The sequence below is a fragment of the Engystomops pustulosus genome, chromosome 3, assembly GCF_040894005.1.
Source record: "Engystomops pustulosus chromosome 3, aEngPut4.maternal, whole genome shotgun sequence".
Lineage (NCBI taxonomy): Eukaryota > Metazoa > Chordata > Amphibia > Anura > Leptodactylidae > Engystomops > Engystomops pustulosus.
In genome coordinates, this window is record NC_092413.1 from 205230123 (window position 1) to 205258044 (window position 27922).

Sequence of the window (27922 nt, forward strand, 5' to 3'; positions counted from 1 at the left end):
TTCAGCACTTTCTTTTGTGCTTAAAAAACTTGGCTTATACACGAGTATATACGGTATATTATACTATATAGTCTATAATTGTCTTATATATATTTAAGCCTTCTTTCTAATCTATATAGACCATATAGTATAATAAAATCAATTATTTTTTTTAATACAAATGGCCCCTCGGGACGATTTCCTTCATACTTTGTACTCTGAGTATTTGCCCTGTTCTACAGAAACAAAGATGGCGCCCAGGGCTTCCTCGGCGCCCACGTGACCTGGGATAAGAATTTACCATAGAGTAGACAGCCGCTGCGGCGCCCTCTGGTGGCGGGTGGATGAAGCAGTGGTGAGCCTGACTGAGCAGAGAAAGGGAAATGGCGGCCGGCGGCGGCTTAGCCTGATCCGGAGGAGCCGGGGGTGAGAGAGCTGCCGGGCGGCGGTGCATGCGGGGCGGCCCGGGGAGCAGGCGGCGGACAGGAGCAGGGAGCCTGCCCAGGACATAGCCGGAGCTCTCCGCACGGCACCATGGTGAAGACCCGGAGGAGCCAAATGCAAGGCCCGGACGGGAGGTTCATCTCATCCCGCACCCGCTCCGGACAGAGCCGGCTACAGAGCAGGACACAGACCGCCAAGGTACCGACACCAGCGGGGAGGAGGAGGACGGCCACACCGCGGCCATTGTGTCTGCCCGGAGCCTCCGCCTGCACCAGTGCACTGGAGACAGGGGGAGAGATATTATATCATATTATAAGTATAACAGGACAGGGGGAGAGATATTATATCATATTATAAGTATAACAGGACAGGGGGGGGAGATATTATATGATATTATAAGTATAACAGGACAGGGGGGAGAGATATTATATCATATTATAAGTATAACAGGACAGGGGGGGGAGATATTATATGATATTATAAGTATAACAGGACAGGGGGGGAGATATTATATGATATTATAAGTATAACAGGACAGGGGGGAGAGATATTATATCATATTATAAGTATAACAGGACAGGGGGGGGAGATATTATATGATATTATAAGTATAACAGGACAGGGGGGGGAGATATTATATCATATAAGTATAACAGGACAGGGGGGAGAGATATTATATGATATTATAAGTATAACAGGACGGGGGGGAGATATTATATGATATTATAAGTATAACAGGACAGGGGGGAGATATTATATGATATTATAAGTATAACAGGACAGGGGGGGAGATATTATATGATATTATAAGTATAACAGGACAGGGGGGAGAGATATTATATCATATTATAAGTATAACAGGACAGGGGGGGGAGATATTATATGATATTATAAGTATAACAGGACAGGGGGGGGAGATATTATATCATATAAGTATAACAGGACAGGGGGGAGAGATATTATATGATATTATAAGTATAACAGGACGGGGGGGAGATATTATATGATATTATAAGTATAACAGGACAGGGGGGAGATATTATATGATATTATAAGTATAACAGGACAGGGGGGGAGAGATATTATATGATATTATAAGTATAACAGGACAGGGGGGGAGAGATATTATATGATATTATAAGTATAACAGGACAGGGGGGGAGAGATATTATATGATATTATAAGTATAACAGGACAGGGGGGGGAGATATTATATGATATTATAAGTATAACAGGACGGGGGGGAGATATTATATGATATTATAAGTATAACAGGACAGGGGGGAGATATTATATGATATTATAAGTATAACAGGACAGGGGGGGAGAGATATTATATGATATTATAAGTATAACAGGACAGGGGGGGAGAGATATTATATGATATTATAAGTATAACAGGACAGGGGGGGAGAGATATTATATGATATTATAAGTATAACAGGACAGGGGGGGAGAGATATTATATGATATTATAAGTATAACAGGACAGGGGGGGAGAGATATTATATGATATTATAAGTATAACAGGACAGGGGGGGAGAGATATTATATGATATTATAAGTATAACAGGACAGGGGGGGAGAGATATTATATGATATTATAAGTATAACAGGACAGGGGGGGAGATATTATATGATATTATAAGTATAACAGGACAGGGGGGGAGATATTATATGATATTATAAGTATAACAGGACAGGGGGGGAGATATTATATGATATTATAAGTATAACAGGACAGGGGGGGAGAGATATTATATGATATTATAAGTATAACAGGACAGGGGGGGAGAGATATTATATGATATTATAAGTATAACAGGACAGGGGGGGAGATATTATATCATATAATATAACCAGATAGGACAGGGGAGAGTATAATATCACAGACTATAATATGACAGGACAGGGGGAGAGTATAATATCATATAATATAACCTGACAGGACAGGGGGAGAGTATAATATCATATAATATAACCTGACAGGACAGGGGGAGAGTATAATATCATATAATATAACCTGACAGGACAGGGGGAGAGTATAATATCACAGAAGGAACCATAACTGATTTAATGAGCCATTCGCAGTTTCACCGTAAAGAATAGTCAGTACTTAGACCTGCATGGCTTAATCTTTAAAACAAGCATATACTACTAACAGGACAGGGGGGGGGGGGAGTATAATATCATATCATATAACATAACCTGACAGGACAGGGGGACAGTGTAATATCATATATTAAGACAGGACAGGGGGAGAGTGTAATATCACTGGGTTATATTATATTACAGCACAGTGTATTATATAGCATAGAATAGGACAAGGGGCTACATTATATTACAGTGTTAGTGATAGTTCATCCTGCTATATTGCAGCACAACACACAGTACATTATATTACAGTATATTGCTGAAGTACAGGACATTATACTACAGGACAAAATATAATATGACAGGACACTATAGGATATTACAGAACTGGATAGGACATTACACTATATATTAGTACATTATACGACGGGTTATACTATATCACAAGACTGTACATTATATTATTACAGGACAATATAACACTGTATACCAGTACATTATATGACAGGGAGTTCTATTATATTATATTACAGGACAGGCAGTAATATCAACAGTCCATGATGTGACAGGACAAGGAGTTATACTGTAGCACAGGACATTATACTCCCATTAAAGGGCAATAAATTATATTAGCAGACAGGACATTAACAAATCATATGAGACATTATTATATTAGAGGACAGTGTGTAATATTGTACCGTGCAGTTTATTATTCCATAGAAGTGACTGGACTATTACATTGTACCGTGAGTTATATAATGTATTACAGGTAACTTTACTATATTACGGGACTTTCCAGGCTATATTATACTGTATTACGGGACACTATGTTGCATTGTGTATTACACTGGAGTGTATTGTGTACTGCTACATCACAGGTTGTAGCTACATGATAAAGTTTAATGTGTCCTGGTGCAGAAGTTATAGTGTATTATAGGATTATACAGCACAGACCTGCCAGTGTATTACATGTGTGTAGTGTTATATTGTGCCAGTGTATTACATGTGTGTAGCCTTCTGCCTGTGTATTACATGTGTGTAGTGTTATATTGTGCCAGTGTATTACATGTGTGTAGCCTTCTGCCTGTGTATTACATGTGTGTAGTGTTATATTGTGCCAGTGTATTACGTGTGTGTAGCCTTCTGCCTGTGTATTACGTGTGTGTAGCCTTCTGCCTGTGTATTACATGTGTGTAGTGTTATATTGTGCCAGTGTATTACATGTGTGTAGCCTTCTGCCTGTGTATTACATGTGTGTAGCCTTCTGCCTGTGTATTACATGTGTGTAGTGTTATATTGTGCCAGTGTATTACACATGTGTGTAGCCTTCTGCCTGTGTTGTGATACATTGTATATATGATACATTGTAGTGTTCTGTACTTTGCTGATCCTGACTGTATGCACTGCTATGCAGTGTTATAGAGGGCTACAGAGAAACTTACTGCCTTATAATAACTTGTCCACAGGATGGCGCTCTGCCGTGGTGACCAATCCATCCCTGCTGCTCCAGATGTAGCAGTGCAGACTGTGTTATTGTCAGGGTTTATCATAATTGGTTACACATGCAGAGGACAATCTCAGCTCTGCTACGTCTGTGTGTATTGTGTAATGACAGCTTGGGTCACGTGACACCACTCTTCCTCTGGTCCTGATCTTCTCCATGACTTGCAGGGGTTAATGTATAGTACTAGGGCTTGGTGCCCATTGTGTTGTGGGCGCAGTGTGGGTGTAGTGTGGGCACAGCAGGTGCTTGTTGTGCTCTGCTGCTGACTACAAAAGAACAAAAGTTTGTGTGGAGCCGGCGGCTGAGCGCCCTCTCTGGTGTCTGCGGGTATAGCGGCTGTATGCATCAGGGCTGTGACTGCTGAAATTCTCAGCCCACACCTTAATATGTTGCTTCACTCTCCTCCCCAAAGCCTCCCTGTAATTACCCCCCTGTACATGCTGGCCTTGCACATAAAGTTTTGTTGTTTTTTTTTTTTTTTTTGTGTGGTTGCTTTGTTTTAGTCACCCCCTCCCCCCTGTTAGACTGGTTTCTGCCCGAATCTCACTTGTACTTTGGTAAAACTTCTCCCAACCTGTCAAGAGGACTGTGTCGGCTCTCCTCCTCCTCCTGTATTATAGTAGTTATATTCTTGTACATAGGGGGCAGTATTATAGTAGTTATATTCTTGTACATAGGGGGCAGTATTATAGTAGTTATATTCTTGTACATAGGGGGCAGTATTATAGTAGTTATATTCTTGTACATAGGGGGCAGTATTATAGTAGTTATATTCTTGTACATAGGGGGCAGTATTATAGTAGTTATATTCTTGTACATAGCGGGCAGTATTATAGTAGTTATATTCTTGTACATAGGGGGCAGTATTATAGTAGTTATATTCCTGTACATAGGGGCAGTATTATAGTAGTTATATTCTTGTACATAGAGGGCAGTATTATAGTAGTTATATTCTTGTACATAGGGAGCAGTATTATAGTAGTTATATTCTTGTACATAGGGGGCAGTATTATAGTAGTTATATTCTTGTACATAGGGGGCAGTATTATAGTAGTTATATTCTTGTACATAGGGGGCAGTATTATAGTAGTTATATTCTTGTACATAGGGGGCAGTATTATAGTAGTTATATTCCTGTACATAGGGGCAGTATTATAGTAGTTATATTCTTGTACATAGAGGGCAGTATTATAGTAGTTATATTCTTGTACATAGGGGCAGTATTATAGTAGTTATATTCCTGTACATAGGGGCAGTATTATAGTAGTTATATTCTTGTACATAGGGGGCAGTATTATAGTAGTTATATTCTTGTACATAGGGGGCAGTATTATAGTAGTTATATTCCTGTACATAGGGGGCAGTATTATAGTAGTTATATTCCTGTACATAGGGGGGCAGTATTATAGTAGTTATATTCCTGTACATAGGGGGGCAGTATTATAGTAGTTATATTCCTGTACATAGGGGGCAGTATTATAGTAGTTATATTCTTGTACATAGGGGGCAGTATTATAGTAGTTCTATTCCTGTACATAGGGGGCAGTATTATAGTAGTTCTATTCTTGTACATAGGGGGCAGTATTATAGTAGTTCTATTCTTGTACATGGGGACAGTATTATAGTAGTTATATTCCTGTACATAGGGGGCAGTATTATAGTAGTTATATTCTTGTACATAGGGGCAGTATTATAGTAGTTATATTCTTGTATATAGGGGGCTGTATTATAGTAGTGATATTCTTGTACATAGGGGGCAGTATTATAGTAGTTATATTCTTGTACATAGGGGCAGTATTATAGTAGTTATACTCTTGTACATAGGGGGCAGTATTATAGTAGTTATATTCTTGTACATAGGGGGCAGTATTATAGTAGTTATAGTCTTGTACATAGGGAGCAGTATTATAGTAGTTATATTCCTGTACATAGGGGGCAGTATTATAGTAGTTATATTCTTGTACATAGGGGGCAGTATTATAGTAGTTATATTCCTGTACATAGGGGGCAGTATTATAGTAGTTATATTCTTGTACATAGGGGGCAGTATTATAGTAGTTATATTCTTGTACATAGGGGGCAGTATTATAGTAGTTATATTCTTGTATATAGGGGGCTGTATTATAGTAGTTATATTCTTGTATATAGGGGGCTGTATTTTAGTAGTTATATTCTTGTACATAGGGGGCTGTATTATAGTAGTGATATTCCTGTACATAGGGGGCAGTATTATAGTAGTTCTATTCTTGTACATAGGGGGCAGTATTATAGTAGTTCTATTCTTGTACATAGGGGACAGTATTATAGTAGTTCTATTCTTGTACATAGGGGACAGTATTATAGTAGTTCTATTCTTGTACATAGGGGGCAGTATTATAGTAGTTATATTCCTGTACATAGGGGGCAGTATTATAGTAGTTATATTCTTGTACATAGGGGGCAGTATTATAGTAGTTCTATTCCTGTACATAGGGGGCAGTATTATAGTAGTTCTATTCTTGTACATAGGGGGCAGTATTATAGTAGTTCTATTCTTGTACATGGGGACAGTATTATAGTAGTTATATTCCTGTACATAGGGGGCAGTATTATAGTAGTTATATTCTTGTACATAGGGGCAGTATTATAGTAGTTATATTCCTGTACATAGGGGCAGTATTATAGTAGTTATATTCTTGTACATAGAGGGCAGTATTATAGTAGTTATATTCCTGTACATAGGGGGCAGTATTATAGTAGTTATATTCTTGTACATAGGGGGCAGTATTATAGTAGTTCTATTCCTGTACATAGGGGGCAGTATTATAGTAGTTCTATTCTTGTACATAGGGGGCAGTATTATAGTAGTTCTATTCTTGTACATGGGGACAGTATTATAGTAGTTATATTCCTGTACATAGGGGGCAGTATTATAGTAGTTATATTCTTGTACATAGGGGCAGTATTATAGTAGTTATATTCTTGTATATAGGGGGCTGTATTATAGTAGTGATATTCTTGTACATAGGGGGCAGTATTATAGTAGTTATATTCTTGTACATAGGGGGCAGTATTATAGTAGTTATATTCCTGTACATAGCGGGCAGTATTATAGTAGTTATATTCTTGTACATAGGGGCAGTATTATAGTAGTTATATTCTTGTATATAGGGGGCTTTATTATAGTAGTGATATTCTTGTATATAGGGGGCTGTATTATAGTAGTTATATTCTTGTATATAGGGGGCAGTATTATAGTAGTTATATTCTTGTATATAGGGGGCAGTATTATAGTAGTTATATTCTTGTATATAGCGGGCAGTATTGTAGTAGTTATATTCCTGTACATAGGGGGCAGTATTATAGTAGTTATATTCTTGTATATAGGGGGCAGTATTATAGTAGTTATATTCCTGTACATAGGGGGCAGTATTATAGTAGTTATATTCTTGTACATAGGGGGCAGTATTATAGTAGTTCTATTCTTGTACATAGGGGGCAGTATTATAGTAGTTATATTCTTGTACATAGGGGGCAGTATTATAGTAGTTATATTCCTGTACATAGCGGGCAGTATATAGGGGGCTGTCAGTGTCCCTTTAAACATATTTTAAAATATCATCCTGTGAGAGCCATACAATATGTAATGCTTATGGCGCTCTCAGCCAAAAAGACCCCTGATATAGAGGATTTCGGCTCACCTGTGCCCCCGGTGGCCACGCTGTGCGGCTTGTGTTACTTTCTGTCTTTCCTCATACAAGTTCATCTGGGGCCACGAAATCACTCCGTCCCCCTCCTGCATGTAAACAATGAGGCAGCTGCTGAGCAGAGCCGTCAGTCATGTGATCCGTCTATACCGCCGCACATACGTGTAGTGTACACGCTGTATTATTACTGGGCTGTACAGGGCTGGAGCCCCCTCCTAAATAATCCTGGAAGGAATCCTGAAATCCGTGGTAATGAAACCACATGTTCTGCCTGGAAGCTGCTGCTCTCTGTTATCAGCCTGTGTACAGTAACTGGTTATATGTATGTGAGGTCACTAGAGGTCGTGGAGAATTCCTGGATGTGGTTTACAGGCTTGAGTTGATTTCTCACTTATAGTAAGTTCTGCAGTAAATCCTGACGAGTGTGAACTGTCCCCGAGGCTCTGGCACACCCTGCTCGTACACCGGCGAGGAGGCAGATGGAGGGTCCGGCCGCTCCGTCACCACATTAACCCCCGGATTGTTTGATGTTTTCCCATCTGGTGTCCAATCTCGTGTGCTCTGTAATACAGGATCTGACCTGCGAGTGTGAACATCATCGTGGGATCAGAGCCCAGACCACCAGAACCTCTGACCTATTAACTGTGTTACCGAGGGTCTTTTTTCTTTAACCCTTTCCTGACCAAGGGCCATTGGTGCCTGGAGGTCCAGGTCATGTTTTTGCTTTTCTGTTCTTCTATCATTTAGCTGACCAAATAACAGCTTTAGGGTACACTCACATGCGGTATGCCCGCCGTGCGGTCATACCTCCGTGTGCTGGAGGTGAGGAGGAGGTGACCCTTCTTCCCTCCATAGCAAAAAGCGGCTCACGGCCACACACTCGCATGCTCTATCTTTTTGTGGTGTGCAGCCCGCATCCCCGCCGTGCCGCTATTGCCGTCTATGGGGATGTACATGCGGTTGCATGTACGGCCCCGCAGACGGCAGTGTGTATGAGCCCTTTCATATCAGAAAAAGTTTTACTTAAGTTTTTTTTGATGATGTGAGAGTTTGTTTTTTTGCATTTTTTTTTGTTTCTAGAATAAGCATGCCAGTGACAATGTGAGAAAACATGTCTTTTTGTCATTTAAAGTTTTAATAAGCAGTAAAATCTTAAATACTGATGACCACCTCCACGCAACTATGTAGCAAACGGTGATATAATGCTAAAATTACATGACATTCAAATCCAGAACATTAAGGCTATATTCACACTGCCGTTGCCCGCCCGTACCGTACCGGGCAACGGCAGTGTACGGGGAGAGGAGGAGGAGGTGAGCGCAGCTCACCCCCGCCCCTCTCCATAGCAACCTATGGCGCACGGCCCCGTATTACGGGAAAAGATAGGACAGGTCCTATCTTTTTCCCGGGTACGGAACGGTACGGTGCCGCACGTGTGCTGCACCGTACCGCTCCCGTAGGGTGCCGTGCGCCCATAGGAGTGTATGGGGGACGTATATCGGCCGTATATACGTCGGCCGTATATACGTCCCCCATACGTTCGTATCAATATAGCCTTACACTTATACATTTTGAATATCTCCAGATCTCAGGCACCTAGAAACACAATCCTAGATTCTTATGAAAGTGGAGATTCCAGTGATACAAAGTTATGGCTTCTGGAATCCAAGAACCATCTTGTATGTACATGGCCATTCAAGTGCTACCATGTGAGGATGTATGACATACGCCCTTGGTGATAAACGGTTTAGAGTTGATTTTCCTCTTTACTTTGACACCAGAGCTCTGTTTCTAGGTGTCTCAGAACCAGAGAAATGTGGTTGTGTGTGTGTGATAAATATATATATATATATATATATATATATATATATATATATTACTCACTCACTCACTCACTCCCTGGCCACTTTATTAGGTACACCTGTCAAACTGCTCGTTAACACTTAATTTCTAATCAGCCAATCACATGGCGGCATCTCAGTGCATTTAGGCATGTAGACATGGTCAAGACAATCTCCTGTAGTTCAAACCGAGCATCAGTATGGGGAAGAAAGGTGATTTGTGGCCTTTGAACGTGGCATGGTTGTTGGTGCCAGAAGGGCTGGTCTGAGTATTTCAGAAACTGCTGATCTACTGGGATTTTCACGCACAACCATCTCTAGGGTTTACTGAGAATGGTCCGAAAAAGAAAAAACATCCAGTGAGCGGCAGTTCTGTGGGCGGAAATGCCTTGTTGATGCCAGAGGTCAGAGGAGAATGGACAGACTGGTTCGAGCTGATAGAAAGGCAACAGTGACTCAAATCGCCACCCGTTACAACCAAGGTAGGCAGAAGAGCATCTCTGAATGCACAGTACGTCGAACTTTGAGGCAGATGGGCTACAGCAGCAGAAGACCACACCGGGTGCCACTCCTTTCAGCTAAGAACAGGAAACTGAGGCTACAATTTGCACAAGCTCATCGAAATTGAACAGTAGAAGATTGGAAAAACGTTGCCTGGTCTGATGAGTCTCGATTTCTGCTGCGACATTCGGATGGTAGGGTCAGAATTTGGCGTCAACAACATGAAAGCATGGATCCATCCTGCCTTGTATCAACGGTTCAGGCTGGTGGTGGTGGTGTCATGGTGTGGGGAATATTTTCTTGGCACTCTTTGGGCCCCTTGGTACAACGCCACAGCCTACCTGAGTATTGTTGCTGACCATGTCCATCCCTTTATGAGCACAATGTACCCTGTAACATCTGATGGCTACTTTCAGCAGGATAATGCGCCATGTCATAAAGCTGGAATCATCTCAGACTGGTTTCTTGAACATGACAATGAGGTCACTGTACTCAAATGGCCTCCACAGTCACCAGATCTCAATCCAATAGAGCATCTTTTGGATGTGGTGGAACGGGAGATTCGCATCATGGATGTGCAGCCGACAAATCTGCGGCAACTGTGTGATGCCATCATGTCAATATGGAGCAAAATCTCTGAGGAGCTTCCAGCACCTTGTTGTATCTATGCCACGAAGAATTGAGGCACTTCTGAAGGCAAAAGGGGGTCCAACCCGTTACTAGCATGGTGTACCTAATAAAGTGGCCGGTGAGTGTATATCTATATCTCTAGAAACAGAGCTCAAAAGTAGCACTTGAGTGGCCATGGACGTACAAGATAGTTCTTGGATTCCGGAACACTTGGGAATGGTGTATATGTCCAGGTAGAACATAGGATGTATATAGCCATCTCATGAATGGGTTAAGGAGCTGGTGTACTAGTCTGATAAGGGGAAAGGTTACAGTGTAACATTGCTGAGGTTCTGTTACTCTGTGCCAGTGTGTGTCTTCCTGCCCTGCCCTGAGCTATAGACCTGTATCCCAATCCTTAGTGGCTTTAATATTCCCCCCCTCCACATAGAGGCCGCCATGGTGGTCTCCCCCCTGACCATGATAATGGGGGTCCTAATCCCTCTAATTAATGAGGCAGTGGGTCAAGCATTTAAACTTTTTTGCTAATTTCTCCGTTTTGGATGAACTCTCTATACTGCAGCTGCATGTAGAGGGTTTCCCAGCATTCGGACCCCTATAGATCAGCATGGGATAACACTTGTCCCTTGGTCAGTGATGCTCTTGATCCCCCATAACTATATGTTGTTATATACCTCAATCACGTTATAATGTCTGCAGCATATCGCACCAGCGCCTCCTCTCTTCATTCTCTGCAGATGATGTCTGTATATAGTCGACGTCTCCTGACAGCCCCCCAGACTTATCATAAACCTCAGCAAAGAGAATTTATCATATGTTTACGTAGACGTCGGCTACTCGGCAGCACCCCGGCTGTGATGTAGGACCCTCTGGCAGAAGCTCTGGTTTTGTTTAGTTTCAGAATTGCAGATCTGGTAGTTTGCACTGCAGACGTCTGTGCCCTTACCCTCCCCCTCGCCCTATCGACCTGTGGGTCACCTGGGTGTATATATGTACACAGGAGGCTGTCTGGAGGGGGGGTGTTTGCAGCTTGACCCCGTAATCTATCCACCAGGACACATCATTGTAAAATGACTGAGCAAAAGTCTGTGTCAGAAGAAGAGTGAAGAAATCAGGCGATACCTTTTTGAGGCTAACTGAGTATATTTGATGGTGGAGCTTTCGAGAATACTAGTTCTCTTCGTCAGACATGATGTTATGCATGAAACAGAAATTTCACTGCATTTTATACACACTAAACAGTGATCATCAAAGGATATTAAAAAGACCTCTAAAACAACAGATTGATAAAAACACTAAAAACCTGTGAGGAATGACAAGAGAGCCCTGGCTCTTATCTGCTTGTGGCCTCCAGGTCAGAGGTAGGGGGTCATGAAGCTGCATAAATGGTAAGACTACTTTGTAAGGTGTTGAATCTCCTCAATAATTTATACTCCCATTCTTTCCTTTCCCTCTGTGTCCTAAAATGTCCCATTATAATAGTGATCTGCAGATCCTCCATAGTGTGGTCCTCTCTGGAGAAATGTGCAGCCACTGGCAGATCTTTCCTCTCATTTCTAATATCAGATCGGTGCGAGGTCATGCGCTGATGGAGTCTCTGGATGTTTCCCCAACATAAAGGCCTGTGGTTGGGCACCGCTGACACATAATAAGGTAGACCACATTAGAGGACCTGCAGGAAAAGGTCCCCTTGATCTGATGTACCTGCTGTGATTGAGGTACAGGTACCTGGTCACCTGTGTGAATGTGCTGCACGTATTACACCTGCTTTGCAGGCAGGTGAGGACCATTTTCTGATGGGGGTCTCAGGGCACTCCGGACAACCAGTTGTTTTAGGTTTGGTGGTTGCCGGAAGGACAGGAGAGGAGGGACTGGAAATATTTCTTTTAGTCTTGTGTCTTTATGTAGAATCGGTTGGAGTTCCTTGGCAATGTGACGTAGGATCTCCAGTTGTGGCTTTAAGTGACTACTAGGGGCACTCTGGCCTCCTGTTGGGTCTCCTTATATTTGAGTAAATCATCTCTGTTGATGACGGCTGTTCTACCTATTTGGTTGTCAGTCACTTTTGGTCTGTAGCCCAACTGGAGAAATTCAGACCTGAGCTCCAGTAGGTGTTTTTCCAGATCTTTCTGGTCTGAACAGATTCGGTTGTAGAGTAGCTCTCATGGAATTGAATTAGGGCCTCCTCACCTGCCGTCCAGATGATCAGAATATCATCAATATAACGGAGATAGATCATGGGTTTTGTGGTGCATGTGGATAAGTAAGCACCTTCCAGTTCAGCCGTAAATAGATTGGCGTACTGTGGTGCACACCTTGACCCCATCGATGGGTGAGCACAAATTGTATGAGATCTGAGACCAGTTCTGTTGGTAAGTTGTGCTTCTCCATGTGTGCCCGGCATGCTGCTATTCCAGAAGTCTGTGTCGTCTGCTACGTGTAGTGAGGATGATTATATGGGATTGGACGACATGTGACCTCTGCCCTATCATAGGAGAGACTCCGCGACCTTCAGTGTGTAACACGCAAAACATTCTAGAGACGGTCACATTCAGGGGCAGAGATGTTAATGTGAAGACTTTTGGTAGACTGTTACCGGGAACTGAAGTATTGAATCTATAATGAGAATGCATAGTGATAGACCAGGGACACCTACTCATAGATCCGGGCACCGGGACTAACAGCCTTGGCCTAGTGCTCGTCGCACCACATTCTCATATGTGCATATATGACCGATGTATAGGGAATTGAGGAAATACTGAATCCAGTGGCTATTGTCACAACAGAACCCCTGTATGTGTATTAGGAGGGGGGGTCACAGCAAAACTTCCCCGAGTCTTCAATGTATCCCATGACTAGAGATGAGCAAACCAGAACTTTAGGTTCTTCTTCCTCTGTCCGGCAACTTCGGCTAATCTGGACATGTTGCTTGATGTCCAGGCGTCCACCCGGCCAATCACAGCCTTTGCCTGGGGCGCAAAGTTGCCCCATTCTTCATTTCGCTATCTTCTGCCGCTACTAACATTTTCATACTTGGGTGTACGGAGATGTGGGTGGTGTCATTTGGGCGCTATTATATTTTGATATAATGCTCATTTTGGGACGCGGCAATACCGCATTTTTTATTATTTTTTTTTTTTTAGCTAAGTTCTAGAAAAAGGGGGGTGATTTGAATTTGCATTTTTTTTTTTATTTTTATACTATTTTTCAGACCACCTAAATGATCTATCTAAAGGGACACTTACTTATAGATCCAGGCACAGTTACTGTGACAATCTTCTTTTAGTTATTATCCATGGCCCTTCTAAACTTAACTTTTATAATGCTAAGGAACTAGAAGGGCTCTGGGTCGGTTACTATAGCCCAGTGATGGCTAACCTATGGCACTGGTGCCAGAGGTGGCACTCAGAGCCCTTTCTGTGGGCACTTAGGCCATAACCAGAGATGACTCCAGGTATCTTCCTGCAGTCCCAGACAGCCCAGGACTTGCTGTGCACAGAGCTATTTTAAAGTGACAGCTGTACCTGGGACTATGTTCTGCTTTATTGGTGTCCTCAGGGGCTGGTATCAATGAAAACTGTGACAGAGAAGGGTGCATAAATCATAAATCAAATTTCTGTGTTGGCACTTTGCGATAAATAAGCGGGTCTTTGTTGTAGTTTGGGCACTCGGTCTCTAAAAGGTTCGCCATCACTGCTATAGCCCCTCCGTGCCGGTAGCTTCACAGGCTATTACGCTGTGCTGGAGACAGTGTAAGAGCCAGTGAATCTACAGCATGCCCCGCTGGTTCATTAGCATAATTTTAAACATTGATTTTTAGAAGAAAGGGGGCCATGCATAGTATAAATATAAGAAGATTGTCAGTCATGATTGATTTTGATCCTAGATTTCCTGTAAAATGAATGCATCATGGTTACAGATAAGGTCGTTTGATAATCTGCAGAGCAGCCAATCGGGCAGCTTAACTCCCACTAGCCACTAGGTTGTGATTGGCCGGGAGGACGCCTGGTCATCAAGCAACCTGTCCGGGTTAGCCGAAGCTGCCAGACAGAATCTAAAGTTTGGGTTCTCTCCTCTCCAATCATAGGATAAATCATATGGTTCTGCCCTCCCATAGATGTCTGGCACTGCCGGAGAGCAGTGGGGTCTGTATTCGGATATCGCTGTCTGTCTTAACATATGAACAGAGAAGTAGAGCGTGTGCCAAGACGTCACTACATCCCCTCCCAGAATAGTTCTGGATAGGGCTGGGATATGCCCACTTTTTGGAGTTCCTTACAGGGAGGGCCCCTCCGCAGGGACGCCTATTGTAATAATGCAGCCTCTACTGATTGAACAGTAGTAGTATATCCTACTGATGTCTTCTCACATGGAGAAGCCCTTAAAGGGGCTCTATATAACGGCACCCGCTTTACAACTTCTGTTGTCTTGTTTCATGCCTTTGGATTTGTAAGGAATCCATCCTGTTGGACACCCCCTGACCTTAGAATGAAGGGTCAGTGTAATGGGGTGCCTCGCCCTTTGTCCTCGGTGGGTTGGGCACTAATATTGGGCGTCTCGTACTTTGGAGCACTGTTGATGGTTGCATTTTGTATATGATCTATATCACTTTGAGATGGTATTAACACTGTAAAGTCTCTATCTAATAACTTATGTCTTATGCCTCTACAGAAAGACGCCTGCAGTGACGGCAGCCTGAGTGACAGCCAGCTATCTCCTCCAGCAAAGAGAGCGTGTAACCATGCCGAGCCTGTCCACAAGGAGAGTCCCAAACCTCGTGCCGCCAAACAGCGGGAGGCCTGGAGCATGTCCACCCGGAGATCCAGGTATGGATAGTCGCCCTACATGGCTGCCGACGTAAGAGGTCATGTGCTACACTAGGGTCCCAAGCCCTGCAAGTGCACGGCTGTGTGAATAAGGCCTTAGCTGCAGTAGGCACAGTATGTATCAGGACTCTCACTGTGTCTTCTATGAGTCCTGTCAAGATTCGGTGCAAAGTACTAACAACCAATAATAATAACCTTTCATCAGACTCCTCAGTGCTGTACAGATCATGGTGGACAGATAAAAAATGGAATTAGACATTACAGAATAATAGCATGGTCAGATGAAACGATGGGAGCATTGGCCTGGCTCCCAAGAGCTTACAGTCTATGAAATCCACTTCATAAACATGGTGGGGTAGATTCATTATGGCTCAACCTAACCACATGAATCTCCCTGTCCCTGCCACTTTTCATGTTTCTACAACCCTCTACCACCCCTCTTTGGATGTGTCAGGACGGGCCGGGGCATGAGTCTCGGAGATCCGGCAGAGCATAGAGCAAAAAAAAAAAAAACTCCACTAGTTCCGTCCTGTAGACCAGGTTGGAACTGGTGGAGTTTGCGCCCATATTCCCCAAGAGGCCGGAGCCTCTTAGAGAATACTGGGATCGGTTACAATGACAGCCTCGGGTCATACAAAGACCAGATGCTTTCTAAGGCTACATTCACACGACCGTATGGAGGACGTATATGCGGCCGATATACGTCCCCCATAGACGGCAATGGGCGCACGGCGCTCTACCGGAGCGGAAAAAGATATTTTAAAAAATATATAAAAAATTCTATAAGAAGAGCTCAAAAGGTCCACATATTGGTAGCGTTGAAAACTTCATTAGAAGTCGCAAAAAGTGTCTCCACCCACAGCTCCGTACACCGAAGTATGAAACCGTTGTTAGTGCCAGAAGATGGCAAAATGAAGAATTTTTTTTTTTTTTTTTTGTAAATGTATGGAAACATTATAAAGCCTGTGCAAATATGGTATTTCCTTGATCGCACCGACCCAAAGAATAAAGCAGACATGTCATTTGGGGTGCACATTGAAAGCCGTAAAATCCTAGAAAATGGCGCGAATGCATTTTTCTGCCTATTTCACTGCATTTTTGGATTTTTTTATTACCACTTTCCGGTACACGGCATGGAATATTAAATGCAGTCACTGTGAAGTGCAATTTATTACACAAAAAACAAGCCCTCATACAGTTCCGTACATGGAAAAATTAAAAAAGATTTTTGAAGGTGGGGAGTGAAAAATGGAAATGGGAAAACGAAGAAGGGCTTAGGCGTTAAGGGGTTAAAAAATGTCTTGATGCAATAAGACTAATCCATGCTGTGTTTTATCCTAGGTTATTATCCCAGTCTGGTGCTACTTTACCAAACAGCCACAGCAGTCTATGTGAGTATTTCTATAATTGTTGACCCCCCACATTCATGTTTTATTCTCCCCCCCCCCCCCCCTACTCCTTATTACATGCTATAACCTAGGAATGACTATAGGTTTGATTGTTGGTGATGAAACCTTGACTCCTTTATTTTGGCGCTTGTGTTTTTTTACGGTAGCTCTTAAAAGCCGCCGGGTGGAGAAGGAAGTGACCGTCGACCATTCCTGCATCAATGGAGGTCGCGAGGTCAGAAGAAGCTGCAGGTCCAAGAGTAACCGGTTTGAGACGTTGAACCAGAGTTTGCTGTTTGATCAACTAGTGAACAGGTGAGTGCGGAGGGTCTGCGGTGGTGCTGGTCTCTTCTGAGCAGATGCTGCCCCCTAGTGGCACATTATATTATGACACGTTCAGGAACCGAATGGTCACTTATTTCTTTAGGTTTGTTACTTGCAAGTGAGTATGGTCTGAGAAAAAGGCTCTTTGTTCTGGAGGGATTTCCCGGACAGATCCTCTTAGGCGGTGGGGGTACGGGGTCACCCAGGTTCTGATATGAAGACTCCCTTTAAATACCATCTTCTTTCACTTATCTATGAAGCCTAGAACTTGAACTATATAGGGAAAAGGAAATCATAAGTAGCAGTAATCCCTCTCACCCTGGATGCAATGACATGAAACATGCTAGATCCACTCCCTACACTTCCCGCAGAGCTCTCCCTGCATATGTCTGTGCGTGAAGACCTGCGGGATTTCTGGGATCGATTTAATCTTGTTCTCTCTTCATCTCCACTTTAATTAGCAAAAATCAGACAGAATAAACTCTCAGTGAGGGGGGGCGTGGCTGGACCCTGGAGCTAATGGCCGCACATTGAGTGAGCTCCGTACCCCGGTGCCCATTTAGCCAGTAAGGAGGGGAGATACCCTGGCCCCCAAAGCCAAAAAGACCCCCAGGAGGGGAGCAAAGACCCCGGGACACCAGAACCCTGTCAGAACGGGAGATACGCTACTCACCCGCTTCCTCCGCTCCACCGCCGCAGCCAGCACGGACCCGCGAACGGGAAGGAAAGCTGGTGGCACCACGAGGAACCCGGCACGAACCATCGAGGCTCCCATCATGGCCCCTACTCCAGCAGCGGGTAAGCGCGGTTCATCGGCAGCCACCGCACCACTCCCGCATACTGCGCGCCAGGCTCCCGCCACCACGATGCAGGCCGCGCCTGACCGCCATATTGGCGCACAACCTAAGGAGCAGCGTGGCTCTCCTGCGGCGCAGCAGCGCCAGACAGCAGCGGCTTCCCCGCGGACCCCAGTTAAAGGTGACCGGCAGCACCACAAGCAAGGTGAGAAACCGTGCAGGAGCACCTCACCCCAGTCACAAGCCCCAGAAAAAGGGCAAAGCCCCATAGAGGATGAGCAGGAAGGAAATGGAGGACAGGGGAAGTGTCCCAAGGGTCTCCCCCTAAGATCCCCCCAACTATCACAGCCAGGGGAATTTGTCCCTGGGGTCCCATTTATCCCTAGGTCACAATTGTCAGAGGATGAGCTGAATGCTACCCCCACCCTCACTCGCTATGCAGCGCCCTCCCCAGAGTGGGCATCATCACCTGAGCCATGCAGCCAGGACGCTACTGCAGAAAAGAGACCATCGACATCAGAACCGTACTGGCAGGTCCATCTCCAGAATTTGCCTACTAAAGAGGACTTTAAATCTCTAATTGCTGAAGTCAAAGAGGCTTTCAAATCTGAAATCTCGGAAGTGCGTCGTGATATTCAGTGTATGACGCAGAAAATTGATGTTCTGGAAGCTGCACAGGCGGACTCAAAGCGTCAGATTTCACATACGCAACATGCTTTGCATTCCCAATCTGTTACACTACAAGATATGGCCAGGCACTTGGAGGATCTTGATAACAGAGGAAGACGCAATAATATTCGAGTAAGGGGTCTATCGGAGGTGGAGGGTAAAGAGGATGTGCGAGCCACACTACAAACACTCTTTTCAGCGCTACTAAGGGAACCAGGAACACAGGTGAAGCTTGATAGAGCCCACAGAGCATTGAGGCCTAAAACACTGGGAGGAAACCCGCGGGACGTTATCTGTTGTGTGCATGACTTCGAATTAAAGGAGCGCCTCATGTTTGCGGCGCGGAAAAACAAGAACTTTGATTTTAATGGTGATGTCATACAGCTTTATCAGGATCTCTCGGGGATCACTTTACAGAAGAGGCGGATTTTACGACCGTTGCTGGACATTCTAAGGGAGAATGACATATCCTATCGATGGAATTTTCCTTTTGCTCTGTCGGCCACCAAAGATGGGATAACGGCAACGCTCACCGTGACTGAGGAGCTCCAGGAATTCTGCGACATCTGGAACATCCCGATTCCACGGCTGGACGACTGGGGGGGTCTCCCCCCTCAACTTCGCCAACTGCAGAATAAGAACCAACCACAACAAAAGAGGCGAAGATCACGAACCAGAGCTCCATCCCAGGACTCCTATGATTAGAGGAGAATGCCTGCTAAATATATATCCTTTACAGTTCGGGTTCTTGATTGTTTGAAGGGGGTCTTATGTATGCTTATGTTTGCTCATATTCGGGGGGCTAATCCCTTCCTTAGTATTTTTTGGGTAGTAATATGCACAACGGCATCGGGGTTAATCTCTGGAGGGTTAGTGACATATCAAAGTATTTAATCTTGTACAGTTCTGTACTTGTCGTATTCTTTTCCTTTGACAGGTTCCATAGCCACGTTTTCCCCACTAGGTGGGTCTTTTCTGGATACTGTCCTCTGACCCGGATTTAGGGTCTAAATAGGAGGTGGTGAATCCGGATCAGCCGACTATACTCCCCTACTTTAGGGGCTGACCGGCTGAACAGACCTACACTAGGGTCAGGAGGCTTCTCCTCTCTCTGGTTATAGAATTGGAAGTTATTCTTGGTTTTGGGTTTATTTTTATATAACCTTTTTTATTTGTTCTTTGTTCGTATTGATTGTTTGTCTTGTGGTGTGCAAGTTTTGTCCCCCCCTTGTCACATTCCCTGTGTGTCTACCCTAGTGTTCCTGATATTCTAGGTCTGCACACACCAACACACTTCCTCACTCCCATACTGACGCCTTGCTGTAGAAGCTACATATAGCCTCTCTCATCCCCTCCCCCCCTAGGTTCAGGTGCATATCACGTAGGAGCACGCCGCGGGTCTTGCCTAGGAGCGTCGGTCCGTACGCTCATCATGGTCCAGCTCTTGACGCTAAATGTAAAAGGGCTCAACTCAGCCCGTAAGCGACGACTCACGCTTAACGAGCTAAAGAGAAGTAGAGCAGATGTGGTGTTCTTGCAGGAGACGCATTATGATGCGACGGGGAATTTTAATTTTGCTAAGCATCTTTACCCGATCTCTTATATGGCATCCACAGAGAACAAGAAAGCGGGAGTGGCGATTTTGTTCGCAACCTCATGCCCCATGGTGCCTGAAACTGTGACGTCAGACCCCATGGGCCGCTTTATCATTGTTCAGGGTAAAATGTTTGGTTCGCCTGTGCTTTTATGCAATATATATGCCCCCAATTCATCACAGGTCCGCTTCATTACCAAAGTCCTGAATAAAATAGCCAGACTCCCACCGGCACCTTTATTGTTAGGAGGGGACTTCAATGTCATTTTTTCTGAAAATATGGATCGACTGGCAATCGACCCCAGCCCCACCACTAGGTCGCAGAACACTATTTCAGCAGCTTTCCGTAGAGTCATCAGGAGGTTTGCTTTATACGATCTATGGAGAGTGGGCAATCCGGGTGACCGTTCATTTACCTTTTACTCTGCACCGCATGGCACCCATACCCGCATCGATTATTGGTTTGGTGATATACAATTCCTGCAAATGATGCACACTGCAGAGGTGGGAGACATATCGTGGTCAGATCATGCGCCAGTCCTCCTGCAGCTTAGAGAGGGTCCCTCCACAACTAGGGTATGTCATTGGCGCTTAAATGAATCCCTTCTTAAAAAACCCCTGATCCAGGAGGAGCTCAATGGAATACTGCGGGAATATTTCCAGCTGAATGAAGATTCAATTCCCTCTGTTCCTCTGACGTGGGAAGCCCATAAGGCGGTTTTCAGAGGTCATTGCATAGAACAGGGCACCAGGTTGAAAAGGAACAGAGCCCATCTGGAAAAAGAACTGAGAAAGGAGATTGGTAAACAGGAGGCAGCCTTGTTAGCTAAACCAACTAGGAGGAGACTTCAACAGCTAATTGAGGTTAGGGAGCAACTGCGGGAGGTTCAGAGTCAAACAGTAGAGAAATTATTGGTATTTACTAGGCAAAGATATTATGAGCAAGCGAACAAACACCACTCTCTCCTGGCAAAACAACTGAGGGAGAAGAGAGAGCACCAGACTCCCCACATCATACGGGACTCTGGGGGGAATCTATTACATGACCCAAGAGCGATTGCCTCCCGCTTCCAAGAATTTTATGCTAAATTATATTCCCTGCCAAACACCCTACCCCTAGATGAGGGCCTTAGAAAAACACTGTTACTAGATTTTTTGAACTCTAGCTCCCTCCCTGAACTCACCTCGGAGGCCATTGAGACGCTCAGCTCAGACTTAACGCCGGAGGAAATAGAGGAGGTGATCAAAGGAATGCCTAATGGGAAATCCCCGGGCCCAGACGGGCTCACTTATCTGTACTATCAAACCTTCTCCCCTGTGTTGTTGCCACATATGACAAAAGTGTTTAACGCGTTCTTGCAAGGTGAGCCCATGCCTACAACTTTTACTCATTCGTATATCACCCTTATTCCCAAGCCTGGGAAAGACGCAACTGATTGTGCTAATTACAGACCGATTGCACTCTTGAACGCAGATTTAAAAATATTCACAAAGCTGCTGGCCAACCGCCTGATTCAGTGGATCCCTCAGGTAATCCATAAGGATCAGGTAGGCTTTGTACCTGGACGACAAGGTGGTGACAACACGAGGAGAACAATTGATCTTATTGATGTAGTTAATAAGCAAAATGACCAGGCTCTGATTCTCAGTTTAGACGCTGAGAAGGCGTTTGATCGCCTCAGTTGGCCCTTTATGTTTCAAGTGCTAGAGCACATTGGGATAAAAGGTCCCTTCCTCCAGGCTTTGAGGGGGTTATATTCAAACCCTACAGCGGAAATTAAGCTCCCACATGCGTCCTCCCCACCTCTGCAGATTAGGAATGGTACACGTCAGGGCTGCCCACTTTCTCCTCTCTTGTTTATACTTTGCATTGAACCCTTGGCCTCCATCATCCGACAGGACCCGAATATCCATGGTATTATGGTTAGAGACAAGGAATTCAAATTATCGTTATTCGCAGACGATATCTTACTCACCCTTACTCAACCTTTAATCTCCCTACCCAATCTACAAGCGAGACTACAGCAGTATGGCCGTCTCTCTGGCTATAAAGTAAACACTTCAAAGACGGAGGCCTTACCTCTTAATCTTACCCAACCGTTGGTAGACCAATTGAAAGCTACATTCAGATATAATTGGAAAGCAGATGCTATTAAGTATCTGGGGATACTCCTGACCCCCTCTTACAATACACTCTATGGGCAGAACTTCCCTGGCAGTTTTCGGGAAATAAGGACCCTACTTGATAATTGGAACAGTCTCCCCCTTTCCCTCTTTGGCAGGATAGCAGCGGTTAAAATGACCATCTTACCTAAGCTGCTTTATCTTTTTGAAACCCTACCAGTGCCAGTGCCGTTGGGTGCCCTGAGGTCCCTACAAGCATCAATATTACACTTTATCTGGGCTAAAAAGAGGCACAGAATCTCCAGGTCTGTTCTACTCGCTCATAAATCTAGAGGCGGCCTATCGGTACCGGACATAACCAGATACTATTGGGCAACACATTTGCGGCGTATCCCAGCATGGTCTACCTTACTGGCATTCTCTAAGTGGATGGAGATAGAGAAATTGTGGTTGGCCCCTTTCCATCCTAACTCTTATCTTTGGCCCAAAGAGGCGCCTGCGCTACCCGACCCCCAATTAGGCCCCATCTCATTCACAATTAAGTTGTGAAAGGCCTGTCTGACCAGGTTCCCCCTGAGGTCTCAGTGCTCACCTATGCAATCTTTCTTGCACACCCCCCTCATGCAACAAGCCGGGGCTGGGCAAGAAATTAAACCCTGGCACGAGAAGGGTTTGTTTAGGTTTGCAGACATTGTGGATTACCGAGATAGGAAGATTCTGCCCTTCGCTGCCCTACAGGATAAATTTCATCTCCCGCGTGCGGCCAATTTTCACTACATCCGAATCAGGCACCTCTTGCAATCTCTGGATAGTGCGGAGGTGGTTTCGGCACCCACTACGTTTGAGCACATTTGCAAAACTGCTACCCAAACTTCTGGCCTTATATCAGATATCTACATGATACTATTACACCCTAACCCAGACGAACCCATCGCATACCCTTACATGACCAAATGGGAGAGCATAGTAGGGGGACCAATATCACAAGACACATGGCGGTTGATATGGCATAGGGCGGCTAAGACCTCCTTGTGTGCCACACATAAGGAGAACCAGTACAAACTGATGATGCAGTGGTATCATACCCCATCCTTGCTACACAGACTATTTCCGGATACGCCAGATACTTGCTGGCGATGCGGCTCAGTTGGAGGAACCCTTCAACATATCTTCTGGACATGCCCATTAGTGCAGCCATTTTGGCAGGAGGTAAAGACTCTCCTTCGGGAGGTCGTAGCGGTGGATATTCCACTCTCCCCATTATTTCACTTGCTGAATGTTTCTCCGCACCCCATGGCCAAGGCGACCACAAAACTGAGCTTGCACATACTCACAGCCGCGAGGTGCCTGATAGCGCAATTCTGGAAGAGACAAGCCCCCCCCTCTCGAATGGACCTTCTCTCCAGGGTAAGGGAAATTCGTAGCATGGAACATCTGACTGCCTCCCTGAACAATCGTATCCCATTGTTCGACAAAACTTGGGCGAGCTGGGACCACTACTGGATAGAGGAGCGAGCAGGAGGAGGAGAGTGACATGGCCACCCCTTTAGTTTCTACCCAAGTGTTATCTGTTGTCATAGTGAGTGTGTTTGGATGTCTTTGTCTGTACCCTTATCCCCAACTCCTTTGAATCGGTTAGGCATAATGTTGATGCCATCTTTAGTACTAGTTCTAGCATCGAAAACCTACTACACTATTAGTCGTAACCTTTTGATACGCAAATGGAAGATTTAAAATGTTGATATCCTTGGGAGGGGAAAAATTCTGTCTTTCAGTTGTTTTACTGTTAAAAAACTTCAATGTGAAATATGTACGTGATAAATTGTCTGTTATATATTTTCTGAAAAATGATAATAAAAATACAATTATACAAAAAAAAAGAATAAACTCTCAGTGGTCAGGAAGATGAAAGGGAATATTCTTGTCACGTACCAGGGTTATTCCATGTTTTATCATAGACTAGTTCTCTGCAGCGCGGGTTATATTATCTGCTGGATTAGCACCTTCTATGGTGGAAATGATAAGTGTAAAGGAGCAGGGACCTATAAATATTGGGGAGAATTTTCCACACCCCCAGAATAGGTAATATCTACTCGGATAAAACCATGGTGACTCCCATCCGTCGCCCATAAGTTATATAGTTTATAAGCCCATTGCGCTCTTCAGACTCTTTGCTAACTTGATTTGTTATATCTTGTTTGACTCTTCGCCACATATTTGTTGGCTACATTTATTGTGCACAGGATTGTGTCTTAAGCCACTCCTTTCTCTCTACATAGCCCTGCCTGTTATCATCAAAGCCACTCCCTTCTCTCAAAGCCCTGCCTCTCACCTAAGCCACTCCTTTCTCTATGCAGAGCCCTGCCCCTTTTCATTTAACCCACACCCTTCTTTCTGCATAGCCTTGCCCCTTGTCATCTAAGCCACTCCCTTCTCTCTGCAGAGGCCAGCCCCTTGTCATTTAAGCCACTCCCTTCTCTCTGCAGAGCCTTGCCCCTTGTCATCTTAGCCCCACTTTTCTGTAAGTCTCCAAAATGAGCTCAAACCATTAATGAATGTGGCAAACTAAAACCTATATGAAAGGCATCTTGGTTCTTTGTAAATTTTGTTATTTATGTTTTTTTTTAATGTATTTTAAGCACGGCTGAAGCGGTTCTCCAGGAAATGGACAACATCAACATCCGGAGGAGTAATAAATCCCGAGAGGTGGAGCGGCTGCGCATGTGGACAGACACAGAATTTGTGAGTCTTTTCTATAATGTTGCGGCTGGATCTGAGAGTGACGGAAGGGATCTTTGTGTAACTTGCAGAGGTTTCTATAAAAAGGGGTTGTGCCATTCCCAAGGATCAGGGAAAAAAATTTGATCAGTGACGATCTGACTGCTGGTGAGGATATAGGTCCAGTTGTCACTAATAGATAATGCGGCAGGTCGAGCGTGTGTCCAGCGACTGCATTCAATGCTATTGAAGTGTCAGAAATTGCTGAGCACAGTGCTAAGATATCTCCACATCCTTCATACCAGAGTGGTGTGCTCTGCAATTTCAGATGCTCCCATAGTATTGGATGAAGCAACAGCACACATGCTCAACCTAACGCTCCATTAATTGAGAACTGGACCCCCATTCTTGTAATTGCTGGGGTTTGTTCTTGTGCTAACTGGTGGTTCTAGCAGTCCAGCCCTCCCCGATCAGATTGTTATCCTCTATCCTGTGGATAGCGATAACAATAAAACTTGGGGCAGCCGTTGCAGAGTTCTTATATTGAAGTTGCATTTCCTCCAGCCTCTTGAAGGCCTATTGACAGATTCTTCACCATTGCTATGCATTGGGACGATGCTGTCAGTCAGGCGGCCACAAAGCTTCTCAATCTCATGGTGAGAAATGTGCACGTGTGCTTGACCCGAGAATAAGTGCATTTAAGAGTGCAAAAACTTCAGCAAATAAAATAGTATTGAAATCTGAGGCCGCTTCTTGGTAGACATGACGTATAAGGAGATGGAGAGCACTGAGAATTTAGTGTACGATTCGCCTGTTTTATAGGAGAACATGGACATGTACTCCAGAGTAAAGAGGAGGAGGAAAAGCTTGAGAAGAAACAGCTATCCCATCAAGACTCGGCATGAAGAGTCCTCCGAGGGAGAAGAGGAGGAGGAGGAGGAAGAGGTTTCTGAAGGTGTGTTCCTTATCTTTCTTATCCTGTTGATGTTGCCGTGTCAGTCACATTCTGCACATTGCCATTCATTTTCCCCACTTGCATTTTTTCCACCTACTCTCCATCCAAATCTATTTTTGCCTATCCCATACATCTGAACAATCCTGTGGCATAAGCCTATCTCTGGTTACAACGATCTGGCATGGTTTCCGAGGTCTGACGCTGTTGGGCCCCACTTGTTACATAATGCAAGATTCTGAGACTTGCTAAGCTGTGCACATTATAGTCCATTTTGCTAGAAGTAAACGTTTTAAATGGTCTCCGGTTTCGCCAGATTTTACCCCCATCAAAATACCCCGCAAGTATGGTATGAAATTTCCTTTCTAGAATTCCCTCTAATGCCTATTAAAATTTTTCCTCCAAAATCATGTGAAAATAGCAGGAAAGAGTCACCTTTGCTTGAGTCAGACCCCCTATATTCTGTTCTATAGTACCTAGAAATATGCTGCTGGTGTCCTACTAAAGATTAAGAATCTTCTCTTTCCGACCTGGAGCCTTAGTTGGAAATATGAGTTGCCAGGATTTAGTATAACGCCAGAATCAAATTTCTAGGTGGTAGATATCAGCCAAAATATGACTCATCTCTGCTTTGCATATGACTTTGGAGGAGATTTTTTTTTTTTTAATATAGGTAAACGGATGAGATTTCACATAAGAGGGAATCATAGAAAATAGTTTTTATCCCCTATTTTAGGGGACTAGCAGTTTAATAGGCCAAAATGATGACTGGTTCCCTTTTAAAATCGGCACTGTAGACTCATTCTTCAACTAGAGTTTAGCGGGCCCAACATCCAAGTTTGGATTTGGCCATCTGAAGGAACATATTGGAGGCCGGACAGCTAATCCGCCAAGTGGATGCCTCTAACCATTAACCATGGCTATGATTGCCTATGTTTTTTGTTTGGGGCTTCCATTTGCTGGTTTTAGCCTCCATTGAGGCAATATGTCTGGGTCAGACAGCTGAACTTGAATGTCTAGTCCGCTCATCTCTGCTCACAAGGACATGAAGGACTGGTGATAGGTCCCATCATGTCCGCCAGCTGAGGGAGTAGTAGTTAGATGTCACATGACGCGGCATGCTTCCCTCCTAACTGACTTGAGCAGAGGAGTAACTGCGGGTTGTAGTCTGGCGCACATAGTTTTATCATAGATGGACGTCAGGATTAGGAGGAGTAGCCGCAGAGTCTCTCTCAGATGCTGTTGGGTCTGCACTGAACAGCACCACAGTTGGGTTCCTCTTCTACCCTGTATAGAAATCTAAAGACCGGTATAGACTGTGTATCCAGACATGGGCTGAATGGAGTAGATGTAGATCTAACATGGGGAGACGTATCGATGCATCTCCTGGATCTCTACCTGTTGCTTCAGCACTTGCTTAAGTTCTCCCCTATGTGAACATCTGGGGGCACCACCTGGACACATCATTTATTGTTGGGTTTGTTGACTTAACTTGATTTAAAAACCTGAATGTAAGCAATAAAACTCTTCCTTTTGCAGAATCCCAAGAGGAAGGTGAAGACGGGGACGAAGAAGCCGAGGTGGAAGGCGAAGAAAACGATCGGCCGTATAACTTACGGCAAAGGAAAACGGTGGAGAGGTACCAAGCTCCTCCTATTGGTAGGTAATGTATTCTGGACCTGGGAAAGGTTATTAGTCAGAGGGGCTGCAATTTGTTAGGGCCCAGCAGATTGACTTTCACCTGGAACCCCAACCACTCAGATGCTGTGGTTAATATAAATTGTGGTATCTAAATGGTTTGAAATATGGCTTTTGTGGTACTGTGAAACTTCCCCTCTGAGGATGATGACA

At 44.3% G+C, this 27922-nt stretch overlaps 1 protein-coding gene across 3 annotated transcripts in view; it reads left to right on the forward strand.

The window, feature by feature from the left end:
• Nucleotides 1-309: 309 nt before the first annotated feature.
• Nucleotides 310-27922, forward strand: part of ATAD2B (ATPase family AAA domain containing 2B) — a 62246-nt gene continuing 34633 nt past the window's right edge. For 2 of the 3 annotated variants that reach the window (XM_072143635.1, XM_072143637.1), the window contains exons 1-7: nt 310-621; nt 15351-15505; nt 16847-16896; nt 17061-17208; nt 25041-25143; nt 25942-26074; nt 27611-27730. In XM_072143635.1, the coding sequence (XP_071999736.1) occupies nt 514-621; nt 15351-15505; nt 16847-16896; nt 17061-17208; nt 25041-25143; nt 25942-26074; nt 27611-27730 (817 nt within the window). In that variant the 5' untranslated portion in view covers nt 310-513. The remainder of the gene's footprint in view (nt 622-15350; nt 15506-16846; nt 16897-17060; nt 17209-25040; nt 25144-25941; nt 26075-27610; nt 27731-27922) is intronic. The other variant, XM_072143636.1, reaches the window with a different exon arrangement.